This window comes from Hemiscyllium ocellatum, chromosome 35 (assembly GCF_020745735.1).
Source record: "Hemiscyllium ocellatum isolate sHemOce1 chromosome 35, sHemOce1.pat.X.cur, whole genome shotgun sequence".
Lineage (NCBI taxonomy): Eukaryota > Metazoa > Chordata > Chondrichthyes > Orectolobiformes > Hemiscylliidae > Hemiscyllium > Hemiscyllium ocellatum.
In genome coordinates, this window is record NC_083435.1 from 47,128,512 (window position 1) to 47,156,027 (window position 27,516).

Sequence of the window (27,516 nt, forward strand, 5' to 3'; positions counted from 1 at the left end):
TTCATTCTGCATCTAACTTCCAGATATTGTGACAATATTTTGGTTTTAAGAGCTGTATTTTATATGGGGTTTTTTTGTGATGAAAGGTTGAGATAGAGGTAATGAGCAGTCTGCTCAAAATAAGGCCTTGGAACTTTTTCTTTAAAGCTGGGACAATAGAAGTAACTTGAATGATTAGTGTCCAGCTCCCAAAAGAATCGGGAGTTTTAGTTTTAGCTTTCAGCAGTTGCTAAGATCTTGAAGCTGGATGTGGAAGCTCTTATATCCCTCTCTCTGTTATAGATAAAAGCTGGGCTTCCCTTCCCGCTGCTAGAATTACATATGAGGCAATATGTTTTACTGAATTTGCCAAAGGTTTATTTATGGAATGTTTATATATTGGAATAGTTAATTAGTAGTAGTCCATGGAATCATAGTCTCCAATGTAGAAACAGGCCATTTGGCCCAACACATCCATACTGACATTTCAAAGACACATTGCTCTAGACTTATCCATGACAGTTAATGTATATGTTATTTCGCTAAGCATTTTGATACAGTTACAGTTAAGTTCGTTCTTTCATTCTATTTTTACTCGTATTTTAACTAGTGTAAAAAATATATTTTACTTCAAGTCAAGTAGTTTGACCAATTGAATTGCTCTGGAAAGCAATATCTTACACTTACCTTTAAGATAATAAAGGTTTTTTTTTAGATTAGACTTACAGTGTGGAAACAGGCCCTTCGGCCCAACAAGTCCACACCGACCCGCCGAAGCGCAACCCACCCATACCCCTACATTTACCCCTTACCTAACACTACGGGCAATTTAGCATGGCCAATTCACCTGACCCGCACATCTTTGGACTGTGGGAGGAAACCGGAGCACCCGGAGGAAACCCACGCAGACACGGGGAGAACGTGCAAACTCCACACAGTCAGTCGCCTGAGTCGGGAATTGAACCCGGGTCTACAGGCGCTGTGAGGCAGCAGTGCTAACCACTGTGCCACCGTGCCGCCCACTAATGTTTGGGATTAGGCTATATTTTGGCTGTACAAAGTTAAAAATCACACAATACCAGGTAATAGTCCAACAGGTTTAATTGGAAGCAGTAGCTTTTGGAGCGACGCTCCTTCAGGTGATTGCACTATAACCTGGTGTTGTGTGATTTTTAACTTTGTACACCCCAGTCCAACACCAGCATCTTCAAATCATATTTTGGGGGCTTTTGGTCTGATTGATAACAATATCGATCTAAAATATCTGGATATTCTCAACTGGAATTCTTTAACGGGGGTTTTAATCTGTGTGTAAACCCTTGATGGAGCTAAACTTTGTACTGTGTGAAGACAGTTATCGCCTCGAGGTGTGTAATCTGAAACTCCCCTTACTGTTCAGGAATATGGAAAAGAGGGAGGGGAAGGAGAAGGCAGTGCAGAGACGGCAGTGCAGCCACTGAAAGTTGTGCTGCAGACAGCGCAATAGAGCTATGAGCAGAACCGCAGATTTGAAAATGGACAGTGATTCTCAGAGCATAAAGTTCGAAGAGCCAACGCTGGATTTGGGTCTTGACCCACAGATGGCAGAGCAGGTAATATGGCATAATGGATTAAGTCCCCCTTAGCCCAACTAGAAAACAAATTCTAAGTAAGACACAAGTTTCAATTATGTCTTTTTTTTCTTATTTGTGTCCTCTGCATCAAGTCAAATTTCCATCAAGTTCCATTTATTTTGAATAAGTAGTTTCCAAGCAAAAGCGTCTCAGTAACCAGAATACACAAAATCAACGTCATTTGCAAACAACAAGATGGAAATGAATATCATGGGTTTAATATCGTTAGTTCTGGTGGGGAACTCTGCTGTTACCATTGCTGTTAGAGTGAAGCAGAATTGATAGGCGTGTGTTAAATCACTGATTATTTTTTGACATGAAGTGGTAATGATGCTGTGACTAAGCAGAGCACACAGATTTCAGACAATTGATGTTTAATGGAATGGTGAAATGGGGAGACAATTGTTTATACAATGATTTGCTTTTGATCTGGCCAACTGACATAAGAACAAAGAGACCTTGGGGTGCATGTACATAGGTCCTTAAAAGTGGAGCTGCAGTCAGACAGGGCAGTGAAAGGTACACTTGTCTTTATTGGCCAGTATGAGATTTGGGAGACCACATTTGGAGTATTACATTCAACTCTGATCTCTCTGTTGTGGGAAAGACGTTATGAAACTTGAAAGGATCCAGAAAAAAAAAATTACGAAGATGTTGCCTGGGTTGGAGGTTTTGAGCTGTAGGCAGAGGCTGAATAGTCTGGGGCTGTTTTACCTGGAGTGTCGGCAGCTGAGGGGTGATGAAGGGTTTTTGCCGGAACCGTTGATTTTCCTGCTCCCCGGATGCTGCCTGAACTGCTGTGCTTTTCCAGCACCACTCTAATCCAGAAGCTGAGGGGTGACCTTATAGAGGTTTGTAAAATCATGAGTGGCTTGGATCGGATGAATAGCCAAGATCTTTGCCATAAGGCCAGGGGAGTTCAAAGCTTGAAGGCAAAGGTCTAAGGTGAGAGAGGACAAATTTAAATGGGAACCAAGGAGCAATTGTCTTCACGCATGAATGGTGCACGTATGGAGTGAGCTGCCTGGGGAAGTGGTGGAGACTGGTACACTTTCAATATTTAAAAAGCATCTGGATGAGAACATGAATAGGAAAGGTTTAGTGGGAAATAAGCCAAATGACGGCAAATGGGATTAGTTTAAGATATCTGGTCAGCATAGATGACCAAAGGGTCTGCTTCCTTCCTGTACATCTTTCTGACTCAAAATACCTGCTGGAGGCCATTCAGTAGCAACTTTAATTAGGCAATTGGACAGAGGCTGGATGGTAATACTCGAGGGCTTCTGCAGATGGGGCAGGAGAACAAAGCTAACTAGATGATTATTACAACCTGCCAGTCATGTTGAACTTGTTTTGGACAAGAAACAAAATCCATTAGTTCAACTGAAGTGAAGTTGTATTTCTGAACTTGAGAAGTTTGAGCAATAATTTGTTATTTATCAACTGAAAATGCAGAATGCCGGAGATGGCATCTTCCCGTGTTCAGTGTACGATTGACCAGTTTGTCCGAGAAGGAATACTCTTCCAAAAGGCATATTCCTCCCTAGACTGCTTAAGCCACAAAAGCAGAGAGATCAGCTGCGGAGGGAATGAATCTTGTACTGAACTTGTTTTATAATTAGTCTGTCGTCAATTATTAACCATCCAATGAACCATACCACCATGGAAGATTAAACTGCAGGGCTCTTTTGATACAGCAGTACTTTCCTTATTGTCAGACTAGAAACTTCCAAGTTTAATTGATGGATGTATGTTGTAACAGGTCGAAGTGTTTACATTAAAAAACAATCAAGAATTTCTATGTGAATTAGCTACATAAATTTCAGCATTTACAACATGAGAGGACACATCTGAATACTAGTTGGTGTATGGTAGCCTTAAGCGATTTATGCTGCTGCTTTTAATTGTCTCCTGACTTTGTTAGTTTGTACAATTGAACAAGACAGTAAGGGTTGCAGATGCTGGAAGTCAGAGTCAACGGATGTGGAGCTGGGAGAGTACAGCAGGTCAGAGAGGATCTGAGGAGCAGGAAAGTCAACATTTCAGGCCCAAATATTTAGCCAGTCCTAACAAAGGGTTTTGGCCCGTAACATTGACTTTCCTCCTCCTCGGATGCTGTCTGACCTGCTGTGTTTTTCCAGCTCCACATCTATTGACTCTGTCCAAACTAGCAAGACATCTACCAAACATATGGAGATAGCTTAAAACAGGTAAAAGTGATATATTTTTTTAAAAATTGGCAATAAAACTGAGCTCGGAAGCCCAGGTACAAGTCTCATCTATTCCAATGGTGCATCATAACCAACAAAAATGCATAAAACTGGCTAAAGAAAGGAATCTAGTGAGGGGTTGTGTAGAACAATGATAGTGACACTACTCCTAATCACTGAAAACCAGATTAAGTGCAATCTGTCCTGAAAGTATTTGGCAACTCAACCAAGCCAGTGCACTGAAATAATTAAAGACTAGTTTCTTGTTGTGCCTAACGTTGTCTGCTTGATTAGGTCTAGCAGAGCCATTCAATTCATCAAATTTCATTCTGCTGTACAAATAGCTCTACAACATTTAACGTGCCTGATTAAATACAAAATGTACGATTAATTGACAAGTTCTGAAAGAAAACGACTGGACTGAACAGAATTAGCCTTGGTTGTAATGGTAAGTGAGTGAAAAAAAAAGCATTTTCTGAATGGCTCTTTAGAAATAGTTCCTCTGAAATAAGTTTCATCAACAAATGTTTTGCCATGATGTGTAAGTGAGCTTCGCCAATTCTGATGTTGATTGACTGTTGGCAATGGACATGGGAGCTGGCATTCAGTCTCCTATACAGTGACATTGTGACGCAAATCCATGGTTTTGCAGGATCAATTCATCGTTTCTCTTATCTTTACTGCCTATATTTTGCAAGGCACGTTATGTGTAACTTGACTGCCCTCATGACTTTTAACAGCTTCCAATAATCCGGGCAGCAGGCCTGAACTCGGTTTATCTTTATCATTTCTTTTTAACTGCTTCCTGCCTAAAATGTTTACAGCCTGCATTCACCTTCAAGTTAGCTGCTACAAATAGAAAAGTGGCAAAGTTCAATGAAAACTACAGTTTGGAAATGTAGCAAGACCAAACATAGGAAGAAAACAGGCGCAAAAGCAGACACACTCAGAAGCATCGGGGAATGCATAATACCTACGTCATAAATAAGCAAACAAGCAGTCTTTCTCTCCCATGGTTAGACAGACTGATTCTAGATGAGAGTGGTGCTGGAAAAGCACAGCAGGTCAGCAGCATCTATGGAGCAGGAAAATTGACGTTTCGGACAAAAGCCCTTCATCAGGAATACAGCATTCCTCTATTCCTGATGAAGGGCTTTTGCCCAAAACGTTGATTTTCCTGCTCCTCGGATGCTGCCTGACTTGCTGTGCTTTTCCAGCACCACTCTCATCTACACTCTGGTTTCCAGCATCTGCAGTCCTTGTTTTTAACCTAGACAGATTGACTCAGAATGTAGCAAAGATACAAACAAAGACACACACAGACTGATTTGCACATGCCCAGACAGCTTGTCTCTCTCTGACTCACACATGCACAGACACATTCACTCACACATAGATGGACTCATGTGCTGTCTGGCACACATATTAACACAGTCATACATTCACCAGCAGAGACTCAACTGTATATCTATCACACTCACTTGTGCACTCTATCACCCACTAGCCTTCACACACGCACATCAGCAGACAGCCTCTCTGACATACAGACACAGGTATATACTCTGTTGCACACATACATTTGAATTACATGGCATCCAATATGAGGAAGGCTACTCCTGGCTCATTTACCAGTTGTTTCACCTATGCATGCTGATCATGAGCCTCAAGTCTCTGGTCGTCGTCATGAGTCCACCCCACTCACCAAACTTAATGAACACCATTGGCAACACTTTCCTCAGGTTGACAATTAAAAATCTTAATTTAGCTTTAATTAAAGATAAGAGAGGCTGAGTGTTTACAAGCTCTGACCTCCGTAATACGTTTGATGCAGATTTTGAAATGGAAAGTGAATGGTAATTTATCTTGGCAAGATATGACCTGTGGAATTCGACTTACTTCACCATCATCTGGGCAGATGCTGCAAGTGAAAGCTGATTCAACTGATGCACCAGCAGTGGCTTCATTTGCGTGCATGTACACTTGTGTCAGAAATTACATTGTTTCCTGACCTCACTGTGTGTGATATTCCAAGTGCTGTATTTTTGGAAAGATCATTTGCAAACTCGCTGCTTTTTAAAAGGTGCAGTGCTGAGGAAATGCAGCATCTGGGGGGGTTGGGACGGGCAATACTCTGTTGGAGGGGGGAAGGTGAGGACATTGCTGCTGGCGGGCAGCATTGAGGGGGCGCAGCACTGTCAGAGGTTGAGTACTGAGACACAAAGTAAAGAAGGAGGAGGAATGGGTCATTCAACCCTCCAAGTTTATCTAAGCTAATGATACCTGCAATGGTGTTAGGGTTAGGTTAGGACAGGACAATAGGGTAAAGGGTAGTTAAGAAGGAATAAAGGATGATTGATTTTATCAGTCGTGGCACTGATTATAAAATAAGAGCTGTCATGTTGTAGCTGTACAGGATTAGATTTAGACCATAGCTGGAGTATTGTCAGCAGTTATTGTCACCACACTAGGGCAAGGATTGGTTTGCACTGGAGGGATGCAAAATAGAATCATCTGGATGTTGCCCCCTAAAAACCATCTCAACTATTAAGAGAGGACACAAATTCTATGGTTGCTTTTGTTTTGGGTAGAGAAGATTGAGGAGGGAGGTAGTAGAGATGAGGTGGCACGGTGGCTCAGTGGTTAGCACTGCTGCCTCACAGGGACCTGGGTTCGACCTCAACCTTGGGCGACTGTCTGTATAATGTTTACACATTCTCCCTATATCTGTGTGGACATCCTCCAGGTGCTCTGGTTTCCTCCCACAATCCGAGGATGTGCAGGTTAGTGAATTGGCCATGCTCAGTTGCCCGTAGTGTTCAGGGATGTGTAAGTTCAGTGCAGTAGTCAGGAGTAAATATCGGGTAGAGGAATGGGTCTGGGTGGGTGATTTAGGGGGTTTGGTGTGGACGTGTTGGGCCGAAGAGCCTTTTCCCATACTATAGGGGATTCTAAGGCAGATGTATGCGTTTATGAGAATCATGGACGTTGAACAGAAAACTCCTCAGTCAAAGGATCAATAGCAAGGGAGTATATTGTTCAAATGGAAGGCAAGGAGCTTTGAAGGAATTTAAGGAAAAGCATTTCACCTAGAGGGGGGTGAGAGTCTTGCGCTGTTATCTCCTGCTTTAGAAGTTCTAAGTTTATAACTGGATTCTTGATGCCCCGCAGTTGCATGGGAGAGTAATTCGAATCATAGAATCCCTACAATGCAGAGAGAGGTCATTCAGCCCATCGAGTCTGCACTGACCCCTCTGAAAAGCATCTGACCAGACACAGTCCCCTACCCATCCCTGTAATCCCACACTTACCATGGTTAATCCATCTAGTCTGCACATCCCTCGGCACTATGGACAATTTAGCATGACCAATCTGGCCAGCCTGCATATCTTTGGAAACCAGAGCGCCCAGGGAAACCTGCACAGACATAGGGAGAATATGCAAACTCCTCATAGACAGTCACCCAAGACTGGAATTGAACCTGATGCTCTGAGGCTAACTAGGAGATAGTGAGGACGGCAGATGCTGGAGATCAGAGCTGAAAAATGTGTTGCTGGAAAAGCGCAGCAGGTCAGGCAGCATCCAAGGAGCAGGAGAATCATCAATTTTCCTGCTCCTTGGATGCTGCCTGACCTGCTGCACTTTTCCAGCAACACATTTTTCAGCTCTGAGGCTAACTGCCAACCTATTGTTGAGGGGAAAAAATAAACTCAGAGATGTTTATAAAGCATTTGGATAAGCACATCAAGTGTTCTTCGATTCAAGGCTCTGGGCCTAGTGGAGCTGGTGGAGGTTGTAATATAGTGTTGGCAGTACAGATGAGATGGGCCGAAATGCTGTGTGATTCTCTAATTAAGATGCATGTTCCTGCCCAACTTCTCAAATAATACAAATTATCTACCCCACCTTCAAGAAAAATTCAACAAAATCTACTTTCTTCATATTTTGACTTTTAAAGACTCAGAATGTTCAGAGGTAAGATTAGATTACTTACAGTGTGGAAACAGGCCCTTCGGCCCAACAAGTCCACACCGACCCGCCGAAGCACAACTCCTACATATACCCCTTACCTAACACTACGGGCAATTTAGCTTGGCCAATTCACCTGACCCGCACATCTTTGAACTGTGGGAGGAAACCGGAGCACCCGGAGGAAACCCACGCAGACACGGGGAGAACGTGCAAACTCCACACAGTCAGTCGCCTGAGGCGGGAATTGAACCCAGGTCCCTGGCGCTGTGAGGCAGCAGTGCTAACCACTGTGCCACCGTGCCGCCCTTATAAGGAGAGGGTGAACTTCATATTTATCATCAATGACAACCTCCGGAGAAAATAATCCTTTCCATGTCTATCCTGTCAACAGCCTACATTAATTTCTATGTTTCAATCAAGTGACCTTTAACTCAGTGGATACACGCCTAGGCATTTGAAAAATTACTCATAAGACAAACTGCCTATTTCAGTATTCATAGATTCAATGATTGTCTCTAAACTATTTCTATATGTTTAGCATTAGTCTTTCAATGAGGTTATCAATATTGCTTACAGTACTTCAGATGTGCCCCCACCAGTCCTCTCCATACATGAATAAATGAGGGTCAGTAGTGTGTCAGGCCAGTACTGAGGTGAGGCTGCACTCAGAGAGTCATAAAATCATCACCAATTTCCCCCATTGAATCCGTACCAACATGCTAAACTAAATGTAAACGAGACTCACTTTTGAACCTTTAAGAGATGGCCTGCTGTGTTGTTTGTTAGGAATTATTGGGTCTGTTACACTGCTGGGAGAACAAGAGTGAGAAATGGCCACTTTCTTAGAGGAGCACGAATGAAGAAGCAGCCTTCTTCTATGGAAAGAGTTTCTGTTCGTGTGCAGGACTGCAAGGGGCAGCACTGATGCTGAGCTAACTTGGTGAAGAAACAACATTGAATGGGCAATTCAGTTTCATTTATTTTTTTTCACTGATCCCATGGGTCGGCACAGTGACTCAGTGATTGGCCCTGCTGTCTCAAAGTGCCAGGGACCCAAGTTCAATTCCAGCCGCGGGTGGCCGTCTGTGTGGAGTTTGCACATACTCCCCATGGGTTTCCTCTGGGTGCTGTGTGCAGGTTAGGTGGGTTGGCCATGCTAAACTGCATATTGAATCCAGGGATGTGCACATCAGGTGGGCTGGCTATGGGTAATTTAGGATTAGGATAGAGGGTGGTTAGGATGCTCATTGGAGGGTCAGTGTGGACTGGATGGGCTGAATGGCCTGATTCCACACTGTAAGAGTTATATGATTCAGCATTACTTGCTAGGCTAGACTTTATTGAATCAAGAGAAGAGTAGGTTCAGCTTCCGTTTGGAAACGCTGCTGAAATATGTTTGGGATGAAGGTGCATCCACAGCACTGTAAGGAATAGAGTATCAGGATTTTGATTTAATGACAGTGTTTCATAGATTCATTGCTTTATGCAATGCAAAAAAGACCCTTCAGCCTATCAACCCTGTAATGGCACAACTACCACGGCATGATAATCCCAATTTCCTGCCCTTATCCCATATCCTTTAATAATCTGATATTTGAAATGCTCACCCAAATAGTTTTAAAGGTTGTAAGGTTTGCAGCCTCCACTACCTTTTGAAGCAATGCATTCCAGATTCCCACCATCCACAAATTGGAAAAGGTTTTTTTCCCAAGTCCATTCTGAATCTCCTGCTCATTATCCTGAAACATGCCTGCTCATGATTGACCTCTCAACCAAGGGGGAAAAACTGCTCTCCATTCACCCTGTCCATGCCCCTCATAATGTTATACACCTCAATCATGTGTGTGCTTAATTTTCTTTGTTCTAAAGAAAACAATTCAAGCCTAACTAGTCTCTCCATATAGTTTAATTTCTCCATCCCAGGCAACATCCTGGTGAATCCCATCTGTATTCCTTCTAGGTTGTCATATCCTTCCTGCAGTGAGGTGACACAATACTCCAGCTGTGGCCTTCTGAATGTTTTGTAGAACTCGGTGGCTCAGTGGTTGGCATTGCTGCCTCACATCACCAGGGTCCCAAGTTCAATATCAGCTTTGGGCGACTGTCTGTGTGGAGTTTGCACATTCTCCCCGTGTCTGTGTGGGTTTCCTCCAACAGTCCAAAGGTATGCAGGCCAGGTGAATTGGTCGTGCTAAATTGCCCATCGTGCTAGGTGCATTAGTCAGAGGGAAATGGGTCTGGGTGGGTTACTCTTTGAAGGGTTGGTTGGGTTGAAGGGCCTGTTTCCACACCGTAGGGAATCTGATCAATCTTAAACTCCATCATTAGTTCCTTGCTCTTGTACCCTGTGCCATGACTGAGTGAAAACAAGCGTCCCATATGCCTTCTTAACTATCTTATTCACATGCTCTGCGAACTTCAAGGATCTGTGAATAATTACCCCAGGATCCCTCTGTTCTTCCAAGCTACCAAGTGTCCTGCCATTCATTAAACAGCCCTTCATCTTGCTTCTTTTTCCTAAGTGGGTTAAAACCATCAGTCACTGGTTGCCCATCTGACCAACCCACCTTTATCATCCTGTAACTTAGAACCATCTTCTTCATTCTTAACGAGCCTACCAATCCTGGTACCATTTCCAAATTTGCTTAACATTACACCCACTACATTTTGATTTGTATCATTTGTGTATGTAACAAACACTAAGTGTCCCAGTGTTGATCCTTGTGGTATACCGGTTGGGCACTGGCCTTCAGTCGTTTGAACAGCCTTCGACCAATAACTTTGTGTCCGATTACTAAGCCAATTTCTGATCCATCTTGGCAGATTTGCCTCAGTTCCAGGTGCTTTAACCTTCCCAGTCAGTCTTCCATGAAAGACATTGTCAAAAGCTTTGCTAAAATCTCTCCAAACAACATCAACTGAACTTCCCTCATCCGCACGCTTAATCACATTTTCAAAACTTCTAACGTAGTTGTTAGCCATGACCTCCCACTGACAAAGCCATGCTGACTACCCCTGATTAATGTAAGCCTTTCTCAGTAAGTATTAATTTGTTCCTTCCAAATTTTCTCCAATAGTTTCCCTAGCATTGACACGTGACCCACCTGTCTATGATTTCCTGTTTCATCTATATTAGTCCTCTTGAAAAGTGAAACCATATTAACCATCCTCCAGTCCTCTGGCACCTCCATCATGACCACTGAGGAATTAAGCATTTCATCTTTCATTTCCCCACCACAGCTTGGAATACAATTCACCAGAGCCAGGGTATTTGTTCATGATAGAACCTCAATACCTCTCCATTTCTTATGCCAAACTATGCAAGATTTTCACAGTTCCTTTTCCTGAATACCCTAGCTGATGGGTGGCATGGTGGCTCAGTGGTTAGAACTGCTGCCTCCAGCACCATTGACCCGAGTTCGATTCCAGCCTCGGGCTGTGTGGAGTTTTCATGTTCTCACGGTGACTGTGTGGGTATCTTCTGGGTGCTCCGGTTTCCTCCCACAGTCCAAAGATGTGCGGGTTAGATGAATTGGCCATTCTAAATTGTTGAAAGACATTAAGGATGTGTCAGCTAGGTGCATTAGTCAGGGGTAAATGCAGAGTATTAGGGGAATGGGTCTGGGTGAGATACTCTTTGGAGAGTCAGTGTGGACTTGTTGGGCTGAAGGGCCTGTTTCCATACTGTAGGGATTCTATATATTTCCAAGCCAGGTCATTGCATGTGTTGCCTGAGAGTAAACACCAAACGAATTCTCAGAGTTGGAGGACCCATGCTATCGAGAAGTTTATTTGTCAGGAGGAAGGGCATTCCTGAAGCAATGTTACTTTAGTAGAGTATCAGTCCTGAAATTGTCCTGCAACTTGGGTGGAACAGATTGATCGACATTAGCGCTGTTGAGGAGGCGGTAGTGAGTAAATTGTACTGTCTTAAATACATAGGATTAGAAAGTATTGTATTAGAAGTGGGTGAGGATTGAGGGAATGCTGCACTCTAGAAAGGTTCATATGAAGGAGAGTGGACAGAGCTGTATGTTATCTGAGTTTTGGCGAGTGTTATATTTAGTTTAGAGGGAATGCTACACAGCTGGTGCGAAAGTATTGATGTCGTCACAATATTCAAGTGGCAGTAGTGAGGGGGTACTGGCAATCTGTCAGTTCTGAGGAACCCAAGTACTGTCAATATATCAATGCTGAAGGAGAACTACATCACTGAAAGATCAGCATGGAAGGTATACAGTCCTGATGTGGAGCCACGATGAAGGATTGCATTGAGTTTCTGTCAAACACTTCATACGAATTAATAAGTGAGACTGTCAGAGTGATCAAAATTATCGTATTTAATTTAAAACACTTTTAGATGTCTTGGGTTGAATCATTATGCCTTCTGTATTCAGTTTCATTGAAACATGACCCGAACCCTAACCTTGCAATTCATACTGAATATGCTGATTACTCTTCGATACAAACTCCGTTTAACTGCTAGATCCTAACTGTATTGCCTGAATGTTCAGATTTTACATAGTAAATTGACATTCAGTTCTGTTAGAATGTTCAGCCAAGGGATGGTAGGTGGGTGATGTTGTGCGTGAGATGGGATATTGGCCACACAAAATACAAGGAGCAAAACCGATAATGTAGTGAACCTGCTCAGCGTTTGAATATAAGCATGACTGATCTTGATTTTGACCTTAATTTTTCAGACCCCTCCACAAATCTTGATTTCATTAAGTCTACAACCCCACTCCTCAAAACTCTCACTGTCAGTGCCTTCATTGTTCACAGAGGTGGGGCAGCTAAGCATACAGGATGACATAACATACCCGTCTCACATATCTCAGGAGTATATGTTCTTTCCTTCCCCAATTGATTATCTGACATAACAAGAGCTGTGAATATGGACCCAGTTCATAATCACACAGATGCACAATGTACTGAGTTCTGGACTTCTCAGCTTCACCTTGGATTTTCTGAGTAGTCATGGTGTGTGCAAAATCATTGTAACACACCATGAGTACATAACCAAAGCTACATGCTGGTCAGAGTCAAGCCCGCATGCTCCTACCCACATGCATTCCCCAAACCTTTGATTGAAGTTGATAGTAGCTACGCATCACCACATCATCAGTGCAGGTGCAATGTCATTCAATATGTTTCAAGAAAAACCTTTACATTGATGTTTAAGAGCTGTGAACTACAGGTTTTAATTTGCAAATTTAACCCAGCTGTTAAGCGTGCAGATGACTCTCTTTTATAATCCAAATCATTCCTCATTCACAGGTATCAGGAATTCTATTCAGAAACTGCTCAGAACACACTATTAGATGCTGTTGCTCATTCCCATGATTCAGTTACTCTGTACACAAACCACCTAACCCCGCTAGTAGATTGGAGACTTTTTATTTCAGATTTCCATAATTAGACACAAATTGCCTCATATAAGACCATAAGATATAGGAGTGGAAGTAAGGCCATTTGGCTGATTAAGCCCACTCTGTCATTCAATCATGGCTGATGGGCATTTCAACTCCACTTGCCCAAACTCTCCCCACATCCCTTAATTCTTTGCAAAATTAAGAACTTATCAATCTCTGCCATGAAGACATTTAACGTCCCGATCTCCATTGTACTCTGTGGCAATGAATTCCACAGGCCCACCTCTCTCTGGCTGAAGAAATGTCTCCTCATTTCCATTTTAAATTGACCCCCTCTAATTCAAAGGATTGCCCACGGTTCCTAGTATCCCCGCCTGACAGAAGCAAATTCCCAGCATCCACCTTTTCTAAACTGTGCATTATCGTGTAAGTTTTTATTAGATCACCCCTCAACCTTCTAAACTCTAATGAATACAGTATCAGGATCCTCAGCCATTCATCGTATGTTCGGCCTACCATCCCAGGGATCATCCTTGTAAATCTCCGCTGGACACACTCCAGTGCCATTTTGTCCTTCCTGAGGTGTGGGGCCCAAAACTTGACACAGTATTCTAAATGGGGTCTAACCAGAGCTTTATAAAGTCTCAGTAGCACATCGCTGCTTTTACATTCCAACCCTCTTGAGACAAATGACAACATTACAATTGCTTTCTTAATCACAGACTCAACCTGCAAGTCAACCTTTAGAGAATCCTGGACTAGCACTCCCAGATCCCTTTGTACTTCAGCTTTATGAATTTTCTCACCGTTTAGAAAATAGTCCATGCTTGTATTCTTTTTTCCAAAGTGCAAGACCTCGCATTTGCAATTATTTGCAGAAGCCAAGCATTCCACGTTTAAAAAGAACCAACAAAACCTTCAAGTAGATCCTATTCTGTACGAGTAAAAAATGAGGTCTGCAGATGCTGGAGATCACAGCTGCAAATGTGTTGCTGGTCAAAGCACAGCAGGCCAGGCAGCATCTCAGGAATAGAGAATTCGACGTTTCGAGCATAAGCCCTTCATCAGGAATAAGAGAGAGAGAGCCAAGCAGGCTAAGATAAAAGGTAGGGAGGAGGGACTGGGGGAGGGGCGATGGAGGTGGGATAGGTGGAAGGAGGTCAAGGTGAGGGTGATAGGCCGGAGTGGGGTGGGGGCGGAGAGGTCAGGAAGAGGATTGCAGGTTAGGAGGGCGGTGCTGAGTTGAGGGAACCGACTGAGACAAGGTGGGGGGAGGGGAAATGAGGAAACTGGAGAAATCTGAATTCATACCTTGTGGTTGGAGGGTTCCCAGGCGGAAGATGAGGTGCTCCTCCTCCAGCCGTCGTGTAGTTGTGTTCTGCCGGTGGAGGAGTCCAAGGACCTGCGTGTCCTCGGTGGAGTGGGAGGGAGAGTTAAAGTGTTGAGCCACGGGGTGATGCTGCCTGGCCTGCTGTGCTTTGACCAGCAACACATTTGCACCTATTCTGTACGAACCATCCAGGTATTGCTGTCTAGACGAGCAATTGATCCATTGAATAGAATTAAATACATAAATGTTATGAGTGTTATTTACTTACAACACAGAAAGAAGCATTTTGGGCTTTCATACCCAAATCCAGTATGTAATCCAATGTGGCAGAAGAGAAAAGCTTGCTGTGTTATCATTTGTTAAGTCCTTGTTAATTACAGCCTCTGGATTAGGTATCAATATCATCACAGACCCTTCTTGAATTATTCCATATATTAATACTGTGGTTTATATTTTAGCACACATCTGATCAATGAAACTGATCACTGCATTTACTAATGCTCTGAACTTTCCTCTCCTGTTCCATGATATGTGACACATTTTATTCTATTTGCAAAAGTACCAGCTGTCTCAGTTAAATTCCAATCTTAATGCCATTTCTGGGTGTCAGAATCACAGAATCATAAAGTGACAGTAGAAGGGTATTGCATATTGTAATTACAGATTATTTGAGCAATTGTGCCTGTATCTTGCCTTCTACCTTCACCTCTGCACTCCTCAAATTAACTCCAAACAACTTCAATTCAACCTGCCTCCACCATTTTGAGGTCAGATAGCTAGTAATATAAAATAAGATTGTGAGAGCTTTTTGGCTATTTAAAAGGTAAGAAAGGTCAAAAGTAGACATTGAACAGCAGGAAAAGGATGTTGGATATGCAGCAATAGGGAATAAAGAAAGGGTGGTGGATTTGATTAGGAATTTTGCATCAGTTTTCACAGCAGAAGACACCAGTATTATACCAGAACGTCAACACAGTGAAGTGGACAGAGGTGAGTATAGGAACCATCACAAAGGAAAAGGGGCTTGGGAAGCTGAAAGATCCGAAGATGGATAAATGATCTAGAAGATGGCTATACCCCAGGGTCTGAAGAGGATAGCAGAGGAGATTGTGGAGGCATTGTTGGCTGTCGTTTAGGAATCAACAGAATCATGGACAATCCTAGAGGTCTCAGAACAGCTAACGTAATACTCCTGCTCAAGGACAAGGAGGGATATTATAGGCCACATAACCCGACCTTGGCTGCTGGTAAAATTTTATAATCCAGAGTACTTAGAAGTGCTTGGTAAATAATGGCTGAGTTCGCACAGCTTCATCAAGGGGAGGTCAAGGTCGAAAAATCAGTTAGAATTCCGTGAGAAGGTAATGAGCAATGTTAAGCAAATGAAAGCTAGTGAACGTGATCTATTTGGATTTCCAAAAGATCTTTTAACAAGATGCTGCTAGGTAAGATAAAAGCCCATGGTTTTAGGGACAAGGTCCTGACATCATTGGAGGATTGGCTGATTAGATTACCCACAGTATGGAAACTTTGGCCCAACAAATCCACACCAACCCTCTGAAGAGTAACCCACCCAGAACCATTCCCCTACATTTACCCCTGACTAATGCACCTAATACTATGGGCAATTTAACATGGCCAATTCACCTGAACATCTTTGGATTGTGGGAGGAAACCCATGCAGACACGGGAAGAACATGCAAACTCCATACAGTCACCTGAGGCAGGAATCAAATCCCTGGCACTGTGAGGTAGCCACTGTGAGTGTACCAACTGGCAGAAGGCAGAGAGTGAGGATAAAGGTGTTTTTTCAAGGATGGCAACTGGTAATTAGGTTCAGTATTGAGGCTACAACTATTCACATTATAGATTAATAACCTGGCTTTGAGTTATTGTGAGATTGCGTGAGAATGGAACAGTCGCGTTATACCAGAACTGACTGTAATAGGGTAATGATCAATTGAAACTGTCCGAATACTTGAAGAAAAACAACAGAAACACATTTTATTTTAAATTAAAATGATGGGAGCTATTTGACACATTTTCTCAAAGCTTTTTGTCTTGCAGTCATCAGGATTTTTGTTAAGAATACTAACGTAAAGAAGGGGGACAACACTTTATAGAGTCTAAGTAGACAATTCCGGTTTGGATGGTAAATGGGTACTTTGATTGTTGAGGTGTAACCATGGCGAATCCACCAGTCAAATAATGTTCTAAAATTCATTCATGGGATCTGAGTATCAGTGGCCAGGCTGATATTTATTGCCCACACCAAGATGCTATTGAGAAGATGTTTGTAACCTGCTGCCCGTGAACCGCTGCAGTCCATTCGGTTTCGGTAAAACCATAATGCCTACAGCTCAGGAGTTCCAGGTGACTGCCAAGCTCGATTTAATACTAAACAAGGCAAGCTAACTCTGGTCAAAGCACTGCCTGAGCAATTCATCAAAGAACTGGAATCTCCTGCTTTGTAAAACTGAAGCAGGTTTCATGTGTACATATAATTATTAAAGCAAAATATTGCAGATGCCAGAAGTTTGAAATATAAACACACTGTGCTGAAAAAAATTGGCAGGTCTGGCAGCAAATGTGAAATGAGAAATGTGTCCATTTTTTTCTGTCTGAAAAAAAAGGCCCCTGCATATTACTACAAGTAATTGCCAATGTATGCAAAGGCACTACAATGCAAACCAATATATTGGTTGTCCCTGTTATTCTTAGGACAACCAGGATTTCGGAAATTTAGCAAATGCTGTCCATTCACTATTTACAAGGTGTATAGTCAGGAGAAGGTTACAATAAGACTCAGCAGAGCTGTTAATTATTGTCTGATTTTATTAAAAGTAAAGCATGAGGGGAAGATGTGATTTTAATGGCCAGCAAATTTCGTAGACTCTCTATAGTGTGGAAACAGGCCATTTGGCCCAACAAGTCCACACCAATCCTCCTAACAATAACACACCCAACCACTCTACTTTTACCCCCAAATGAATGCATTTACCCCCTAATCTACACACCCCTGAACAATATTGGCAATTTAGCCTAGCCAACTCACCTAACCTGCACATTTATGGACTGTGGGAAGAAACCAGAGCACCTCCACACAGATAGTCACCTGAAACTGGAATTGAACCCAGGCCCCTAGTACTGTCAGGTAGTTGTGCTAACCACTGAGCCACCATGCCGCAAACGCAGATTTGAGGTCATTAGGAAAAACATGAGATCTTTTACTCATATAATGGGTTATCTGAATGCGCTACCATCAAATGCGGTGGCCACTATCAAAAAGGAATTTGCACAAGTAAAACAAAAAAGTCTGCAAGGCCTTTTGCCAAAATCAGGGAAATCTCTCCTACTCACTTAGCTCCTGCACAGTGTCAGCAACAGCAGGATCGATAATTGGCCTTTTCTTGCACAGCTCTGATTCAATCCTGCCTGATAATGGCCATTATTGACATAGCTCATCACTTAGATGAACCTCAACTTCAGCCTCGACTTAAAGCCTCATTTTAAAAAAAAAATGCACAATTTTGAAATTCTGCTTTGAACAAACAGTGACTTGTTGAATACTGCATTCGTTTCTGGTCTCCCTGCTGTCAGAATGATTTTGGGAAACTTGAAGGGGTTCAGAAAAGATTGACAAGGATGTTGCCAGAGCAACAGGGAGAGGCTGAATTGGGCTGGAGCTATTTTCACTGGAGCATTGGAGGCTGGGGAGTGACCTTATAGAGGTTTATAAAATCATGAGTAGCATGGATAGGATGAATTGCTCAGGTCTTTTCTCTGGGATAGAAAATTTGAAAATTAGAGGGCATAGGTTTACAGTGAGAGTAGCACGTTTTAAAAGGGACTGAAGGGGCAACGTTTCCACAGAGAGGGTGATGCATGTGTGGAATGAGCTGCCAGAGGAAGTGGTGGAGGATTGTACAACTACAGCATTTAAAAGGCATCTGGATGGGTGTATGATTAGAAAGGGTTTATAGGGATATGGGCCAGATACTGGCAAGTGGAATATTTTAGGATATCTGGTTGTTATGGACAAGTTGGACCAAAGGGTCTATTTTCATGCTGCACATCTCTATGACACTATAACATATACTTAAGTACAGTGAAAAGCAAATTTTTGTGAGCTGTACAGGCAGATCATAGCAAACAAAGATGTAGAGATCACAGAGTGCTTGACAGAGCAACGCATACAGGTTACAACTGCATAGGAGGTATGCAAAGCAGGGTCAACATTAGCAAGGAGAAAGTGAGGACTGCAGATGCTGGAGAGCAGAGCTGAAAAATGTGTTGCTGGAAAAGCGCAGCAGGTCAGGCAGCATCAAAGGAGCAGGAGAATCGACGTTTCGGGCATAAGCCCTTCTTCAGGAATGAGCAGGGTGTGTCAAGCAGACTAAGATAAAAGGCAGGGAGGAGGGACTTGGGGGAAGGGGTGTTGGGAATGCGATAGGTGGAAGGAAGTTAAGGTGAGGGTGATAAGCTGGGGAAGGGGTGGGGACAGAAAGGTCGGGATGAAGATTGCAGGTCAAGAAGGCGGGCTGAGTCCGAGGGTTGGGACTGAGATAAGGTGGAGAAATCTGCATTCATCCCTTGTGGTTGGAGGGTTCCTAAGCAGAAGATGAGGTGCTCTTCCTCCAGGCGTCGTGTTGCCATGGTCTGGCAATGGAGGAGGCCAAGGATCTGCATGTCCTTGGCAGAGTGAGAGGGGAGTTAAAGTGTTCAGCCACGGGGCGGTTGGGTTAGTTGGTGCGGGAGTCCCAGAGGTGATCTCTGAAACGTTCCGCAAGTAGGCGGCCTGTCTCGCCAATGTATAGGAGGCCACATCGGGTGCAGCGGATACAGTAAATGACGTGTGTGGAGGTGCAGGTGAATTTGTGACGGATATGGAAGGATCCCTTGGGGCCTTGGAAGGAAGTAAGGGGGGAGGTGTGGGCACAAGTTTTGCATTTCTTGCGGTTGCAGGGGAAGGTGCGGGGAGTGGCACCACCTCATTGCAGCGAACTTGGCTGACCTGAGTATTCCTTTCACCTTTTTGGTTGAAACTTAACTGTTGTCCAGGACTTGCTGAGTTTGACCAGGGAATTTGTTAATATTGGGCGATTAGTGTATCATACAATCCTCAGCAAACATGCCATTCCTCACACTAGTATGGAGGAGGAGTGCATTTAGAGATGTTTGAGCCTACCCTAAGAAAATGCTATAAACTGTTGTGGGGTGAAGACTATTTGTACTTGACCCATAAGAATCTTTCTTTGTTTTGCCTGATGTGCCAAACGGCAGTGAGCTTCCCGCCGAATTTTGTGACTCAAGTTTTTTTCTCAACGTTCTTCTTGAAACACACTGTCAAAAGTTGTCCATTAGTCAGTGCAGTTCTCTTATACATGTTTGGAGCAAGGCTTCACTGGGGTCAATAACTGCATGGCCCGAGCACAAATCAAGTTGAGACTAGTAAATGTGGTGGCTAATTTTGAATACGAGCTGCTTCACTGAACTGTAAAAGGTTTCTTCCATCACTTCATGATTGTGAGGAGACTGATGTTGCAGTAATTGTTCCATTCAGTTTTGTCCTCTTTTCCCTTATACAGCCCCACGCAATAACTACCCTGCAGTGTCATTCAATACAATCATGACAGATCACCCCAATAATGTTTACACCATCGGTAATGAGAAATCTGTCAATGTGTGCTTAAACAGCTTCAACAATTAGGCTTTCATAATCCTTTGTGATAGAAAATACCAAAGGTTGACAACCTTCTGAGTTAAAAAAAGAAATCAGCTTCTCTGTCCTTGGTGGACTTTCCTTGTATTTAAACTGTTGGTTGTAGACTTTGTAACAGGGGACAGCATCTTATCTGCATCTCCATCCTCAGGCATTTTATTTAAATGAAATCATTACTCATTTTTCACACTTTTGAGAATACTGATACACTTTGCAGCATGGTGGCTCAGTGGTTAGCACTGCTGCCTCACAGTGCCAGGGACCCAGGTTCAATTCCCGCCTCGGGCATCTGTCTGTGTGCAGTTTGCACATTCTCCCCGTGTCTGCATGGGTTTCCTCCAGGTGCTCCGGTTTCCTCCCAGAATCCAAAGATGCGCAGGTTAGGTGAATTGACCATGTTAAATTGCCTGTAGTGTTAGGTGTAGGGGAATGGGTCTGGGTGGGTTGCTCTTCAGAGGATCGGTGTGGACTTGTTGGGCCGAAGGGCCTGTTTCCACACTTTAGGGAATCTAATCTAATCTTTCTTCGTGGGTCAGTTCTGCTATCTTGGGAAAAATGAAAACGAACCATCTTTTCACTCCCTATATGGAAATTATTATTGAAAACAGCACTCCAGTTGGGACCTCAATAAGCAACTATACATGTGAAACAAGTTTTCATTACTGATGTTCTCAAATTGTCCTGAAATCAAGACTAAACTTCCATCAGTCATTCTAACAGGTTGAATGTGAGCCTTGATTGGCTTATTGGCAAGTACACCCTCACTCCTTCTGTATGTCTACAATTTCCATCCTCTTATCGTTGGACAAATAATCTGCACCTCTGTTCCTCCTACCAAAATGGATGACTACACATTTTCCACATTATATTCCATCTGAGATTTCCTTGTCAAATTTGCTAAGCTTATCCAAAGCTTGCTAAAGCCGCTTCACATGTTTCTTATTGTACACATTCCCACTTAAATGTGTATCATCCACACGTTTGGAAATACCACATTTCATTCCACTTCCAAATGGATGTGCAACGGGCAAATCATGTTTGACAAACTTGTTGGTGTTTTCTTGAAAATGTCACTGGCAGAATTGTTAAATTAGAGCCGATGAATGTGGGGCACTTAGATTTATCAGAAAGATTCTGATAGAGTCCCTTTCAGGAGTCTGGTTAGAAATAAAGTCATAGAGCCACCGAGCTGTAGAGCATGGAAACACAGCCTTCGGTCCAATGGTGATCAGATATCCGAAATAAACTTCGTCCCATTTGCCAGCATTTAACCCATAGCCCTCTTAAACCTTCCTATTCATGTACACATCCAGGTGCCTTTTAAACTTTGTAATTATGCCAACTTCCACCACTTCCTCTGGCAGCCTATTCCATACATCCACACTCTGCATGAGAAAGTTGCTCCTTAGGTCCCTTTTAAATCCTTTCCTTCTCACTTTAAACTTTTGCACTCTAGTTTTGGACTCCCCTACCCTAGGGAAAAGACCTTGGCTCTTCACCCTATCTCCGCGCCTCATGATTTGATAAACCTTTACAAGGTCACCCCTCAGCCTCAGATGCTCCAGGGGAAACAGCCCCAGCCAATTCAGCCTCTCTGTATATCTCAAACCCTGGCAATATTCTTGTAAATTATTTTCTGAACCCTTTCAAGTTTCACAGAAGTCTTCCCAAAGCAGGCAAACCAGAATTGGGTGCAGTATTCCAAAAGTGGCCTAACCAATGCCCTGTACATCTGTAACATGGTCTCCCAACTCCTACACACATTGCACTGGCAAGCGTAAAAAAGACTTCTTCATTATCCTATCTACCTGCGACTCTACTTTCAAGGAATTATGAACCTGCACTCCAAGGTTTCTTTATTCATCAACACTTCCCAGGACCTTACCACTGATTTGCACTGATTTGCCTTTCCAAAATGCAACATTCATTTTATCTAAACTAAACACATTCTCCCACTCCTCAGCCCATCAGATCAAGGTCCCATTCTATTTGAAGTTACCTTTTTCACTATGTAAAACATTAAAACCCTCGAGATTGAAACGAGGTAATAGCATTTTCTTTTTGCGTACCAATAGAAGCTTTTATTTTCTTTCTTGTGGTTTTTATTGCAAGATTATATTCATATTACATTCTCATTTCCTCGTCATTTTCTGGGCCCTCATTTTCTGTATTCTAAAAAGCTCCCGGTTCTCAGATTTGCAGTTTAATTTTATTTCTGGTCATTTAATCTAATAAAATCTTGAACATCCATTGTTTGACAAGGTCAGTGTAAATATAGATCTTTTGCTACTTGAAGGTATGTACAATTGTTGTAAGTCATTTCATAGATCTTTAAATACTATCAATTCTCTATGTATATCATATCTTCTAACTTGTTCAGATTAGATTATTTACAGTGTGGAAACAGGCCCTTTGGCCCAACAAGTCCACACTGACCCTCCAAAGAGCAACCCATCCCCCTACATTTACCCCTTCCCCCATCACTACTGGCAATTTAGCATGGCCAATTCACCTAACCTGCACGTTTCTGGACTGTGGGAGGAAACCAGAGCACCCAGAGGAAACCCACGCAGACATGGGGAGAACGTGCAAACTCCACACAGACAGTTGCCCAAGGTGGGAATTGAACCTGGGTCTCTGGCACTGTGAGGCAGCAGTGCTAATCACTGAGCCAACGTGCCACCTGAAATGCAATGATGCCCCAGTGAGTTGTTTCCCCATCTCTCTCAGTCAATTTGTGTCTTATACTTTAATGAGTTCATTTACGCAAGATTAATGCTCTTGCTGCAGAGTGAGCATCTCAAGATGATAAATTATAACTTATTTGGTTACATATCTATAAAGGTGCTTTTACAACAATCATGTTAATTTGCCATTTTCCATTACATAACACTGAATCTACAATAACATGTCTTTTGCTTGCATAGTAACATCTGCTCGAGCAAACCATATCTAACATGGTCAAGACACCCATTCTCCACAGCTCAATTAGAGCCACAGAGTCATAGAAATGTACAGCACAGATGTAGACCCTTCAGCCCAACTTGTCCATGCTGCCCAGATATTCTAACCTAATCTAGTCCCATTTGCCAGCACTTGACCCATATCCCTCTAAACTCTTCCTATTCATGTACCCTTTTAAATGCTGTAATTGTACCAGCCTCCACCACATCCACTGGCAGCTGGTTAGTGAAGACTTTGGTACTTTATTAGTCAGTGCATTGAGTTTAGGAGCTGGGAGGCCATGTTGGAACTGTATAGGATATTCCTGTCCCCCTTAGTCCAAGAACTCCCCAACTACGTTCGGGACACCACCCATGCCCTCCACCTCCTCCATGATATTTGCTTCCCCGGTCCCCAACGCCTTATCTTCACTATGGACATCCAGTCCCTATACACCTCCATCCCCCATCACAAAGGACTCAAAGCCCTCCGCTTCTTCCTTTCCCGCCGTATCAACCAGCACCCTTCCACTGACACCCTCCTTCGACTGACTGAACTGGTCCTCACCCTGAATAACTTCTCTTTCCAATCCTCCCACTTCCTCCAAACCAAAGGAGTAGCCCCATGGACACCCACATGGGCCCCAGCTATGCCTGCCTCTTCATAGGATATATGGAGCAGTCCATCTTCCGCAACTACACTGGCACTACCCCCCACCTTTTCCTCCGCTACATCGATGACTGTATCAGCGCTGCCTCGTGCTCCCACGAGGAGATGGAACAGTTCATCCACTTTACCAACACCTTCCACCCCAACCTCAAATTCACCTGGATCATCTCAGACTCCTCCCTTCCCTTCCTAGACCTTTCCATTTCTATCTCGGGTGACCGAATCAACATGGACATCTACTATAAACCAACTGACTCCCACAGCTACCTAGACTACACCTCCTCCCACCCTGCCCCCTGTAAAAACGCCATCCCATATTCCCAATTCCTTCATCTCCGCCACATCTGCTCCCAGGAGGACCAGTTCCAATACCGTACAGCCCAGATGGCCTCCTTCTTCAAGGACCGCAGATTCCCCCCAGACGTGATCGATGATGCCCTCCACCGCATCTGCTCCACTTCCCGCTCCTCCGCCCTTGAGCCCTGCCCCTCCAACCGCCACCAGGATAGAACCCCACTGGTTCTCACCTACCACCCCACCAACCTCCATATACAGCGTATCATCCACCGTCATTTCCGCCACCTCCAAACGGACCCCACCACCAGGGATATATTTCCCTCCCCTCCCCTATCAGCGTTCCGCAAAGACCACTCCCTCCGTGACTCCCTCGTCAGGTCCACACCCCCCACCAACCCAACCTCCACTCCCCGCACCTTCCCCTGCAACCGCAAGAAATGCAAAACTTGCACCCACACCTCCTCCCTTACTTCTCTCCAAGGCCTCAAGGGATCCTTTCATATCCGTCACAAATTCACCTGCACCTCCACACACATCATCTATTGCATCTGCTGCACCCGATGTTGCCTCCTCTATATTGAGGAGACAGGCTGCCTACTTGTGGAATGTTTCAGAGAACACCTCTGGGACACCCGGACCAACCAACCCAACCACCCCATGGCTCAACACTTTAACTCCCCCTCCCACTCCACCAAGGACATGCAGGTCCTTGGACTCCTCTATCACCAGACCATAACAACACGACAGTTGGAGGAAGAGCACTTCATCTTCTGCCTGGGAACCCTCCAACCACAAGGGATGAACTCAGATTTCTCCAGTTTCCTCATTTCCCCTCCCCCCACCTTGTCTCAGTCGAATCCCTCAAACTCAGCACCGCCTTCCTAACCTGCAATCTTCTTCCTGACCTCTCCGCCCCCACCCACTCTAGCCTATCACCCTCACCTAGACCTCCTTCCACCTATCGCATCTCCATCGCCCCTCCCCCAAGTCCCTCCTCCCTACCTTTTATCTTAGCCTGCTGGACACACTTTCCTCATTCCTGAAGAAGGGCTTATGCCCGAAACGTCGAATTTCCTGTTCCTTGGATGCTGCCTGACCTGCTGCGCTTTTCCAGCAACACATTTTCAGCTCTGTATAGGGTATTGGTTAGTCTACTTTTGGATTACTGTGTGCAGTTCCGGTCTCTCTGCTATTGACAGGATGTTGTGAAACTTGAAAGAATTCAGAAAAGATTTACAAGGGTGTTGCCTGGGCTGGAGGATTTGAGCTATAGGGAGGGGGAGTGGGGGGCGGAATGGTGCTGAATAGGTTGGAGCTGTTTTCCCCGGAGCATCAGAGGCTGAGGGCTGACCTTCTAAAGGCTTATAAAATCATGAGGGGCATGGATAGAGTAAATAGACAAGGTCTTTTCCCTGGTGTGGGGGAGTCCAGAACTAGAGGGCATAGATTTAAGGTGAGAGGGAAAAGATTTAAAAGGAACCTAAGGGGCGTCACAGTGACTCAATGGTTAACACTGCTTCCTCACAACACTGGGGACCCAAGTTCAATTACAACTTTACGTGACTGTCTGTGTGGAGTTTCTCTGGGTACTCCAGTTTCCTCCCATCATCCAAAAATTTGCAAGTTAGGATGAATTGGCCATGCTAAATTGCCCGTAGTGTTCAGGGAACGTGTTGGTTAGGTGCATTGGTCAAGGGTAAATATAGGGTAGGGGATTGGGTCCGGGTGGGTTACACTTTGGAGGGTCTTTGGTCAATGGGCCTATTTCCACACTGTAGGGAATCTATGATAAATGCTGCCTAGCCAGTCACACCCTCATCCCTTGAATGAATAAAGGAAAAAGAAAATTCCTACTTCTGTATTCTAAACCTCGAACCATGAAGGAGAGTATTCCACATGTCTTCTTTACAACCTGATCTGCCTGTACTATCTTCAGGGACCTGTGCACTTGCAAGGCAAGATCTCTCCCTTCATCTATGCTCTCAATATATACCCATTTATGGTGTATTTCCTTTCACTGTTTGACCACACCCCCCCAAAACACATTGTGTCACACTAATCCAAGTTGAACTCAATCTGCCACTTTCCTACCCACTCATCTACATCATTGCATTCTTAGTGAACATCAATAAAATGTTTTCATATGGAACCCTGCATACATTATCTGGCTACAAGCGCAAGTAATCAGTATAATTCACAATGGGCACTACTTTTTCCCTCATTATCCTTTTATCCTTAACGTATTAATAAAACAATTTAAGATTTTCCTTCAATTTACCTGACAAAGTCCTCTCGTTACCATTAAGCTCTCCTAAGCTCCATTTTAATTCCATTTTACACATTTTGCACTTTTCTAAGTTTTCTTCTGTTTTGATATTTACCATAAAGCATTCCATTTCTCTGAACCAAATGCTATACCCCTTGATGTCCTGTGCTCACAGGATTTGATAAACTCAACACTTTTCTTTATTGCACCACGTTATCCCTGTCATTTAAGCATTTCCTTCTTGAATACATCAGTCAGTTCTGAGAAAGATCTATCTGACAATACCTGTTCCCAGTCCACTTTAGCCGTCTCATCTGATATTATTGAAATAATCACTGCCCTGTTGAGACCATTGTCATTTCCAGTCTGGGCTGTTAGTTATCCTGAGTGTTCTCAGTCAGTACTGTGTGTCTTTGCATTGTATTTTATTCAGTGTTTATTTGCTGTGACAGGGTCTAATAAAGACAGTACAGAGGTAGATGCACTCTGTCTGTAACTACTAATATACCTGTTCTGGAAGTGTCAGATGTGATTAGCTTAAAGGGAGATTTTAATTCTCTTACTAATTAGACATGAACATGTCAAACTATTCTTTGCTGAGGAAATGGCCTGCGTAAATTTAGTTGTTATTGATGACCTTTTATGGGTGGTTATGATAAGTAGACTGTTGAACCCAAAGAAGTATTACTCTGAATTCTAAGTTGGTGTACCTACCTCGTGGCTGGTTCATCAATATGTGCAAAGTTTACCCTCCAGCTTTCCTGCTGCTTTCTCTGCTCATACATTGAAGAAGCTTTATGCTGCATGAAACACTTGAGATGCTTAATTGTGATTGTTTCATTGTTACAGTATGTAGAGAACTTTTCTAACTTACCAACATGCTCTAATTGTCTTGTGGCTGCTTGCCGAGAACTGTTTAGAGCCAACATCTCTCTGTAACTCAACTTTGTTGGACCACCTTTCTGGTACTGAATTAGTGGTGCTGGAAGAGCACAGCAGTTCAGGCAGCATCCAAAGTGCAGCAAAATCAACGTTTCAGGAATAATGGACATTGTGTCGAGTGGTTTTCATTAAGTATCTAACTTGGACTCTATGAAAAATAGGAAACCTATGAGGATACAGTCGAGGGACATGCTGTGCCTG

General features: G+C 43.5%; 1 protein-coding gene across 2 annotated transcripts in view; it reads left to right on the forward strand.

Annotated features, from left to right (window-relative positions):
- Positions 1-1,389: 1,389 nt before the first annotated feature.
- LOC132832736 (protein phosphatase 1 regulatory subunit 1A-like) overlaps positions 1,390-27,516 on the forward strand; it is a 62,451-nt gene continuing 36,324 nt past the window's right edge. Inside the window, exon 1 of one of the 2 annotated variants that reach the window (XM_060850858.1) lies at positions 1,390-1,571. In XM_060850858.1, coding sequence (XP_060706841.1) covers positions 1,470-1,571 — 102 coding nt within the window. In that variant the 5' untranslated portion in view covers positions 1,390-1,469. The remainder of the gene's footprint in view (positions 1,572-27,516) is intronic. The other variant, XM_060850856.1, reaches the window with a different exon arrangement.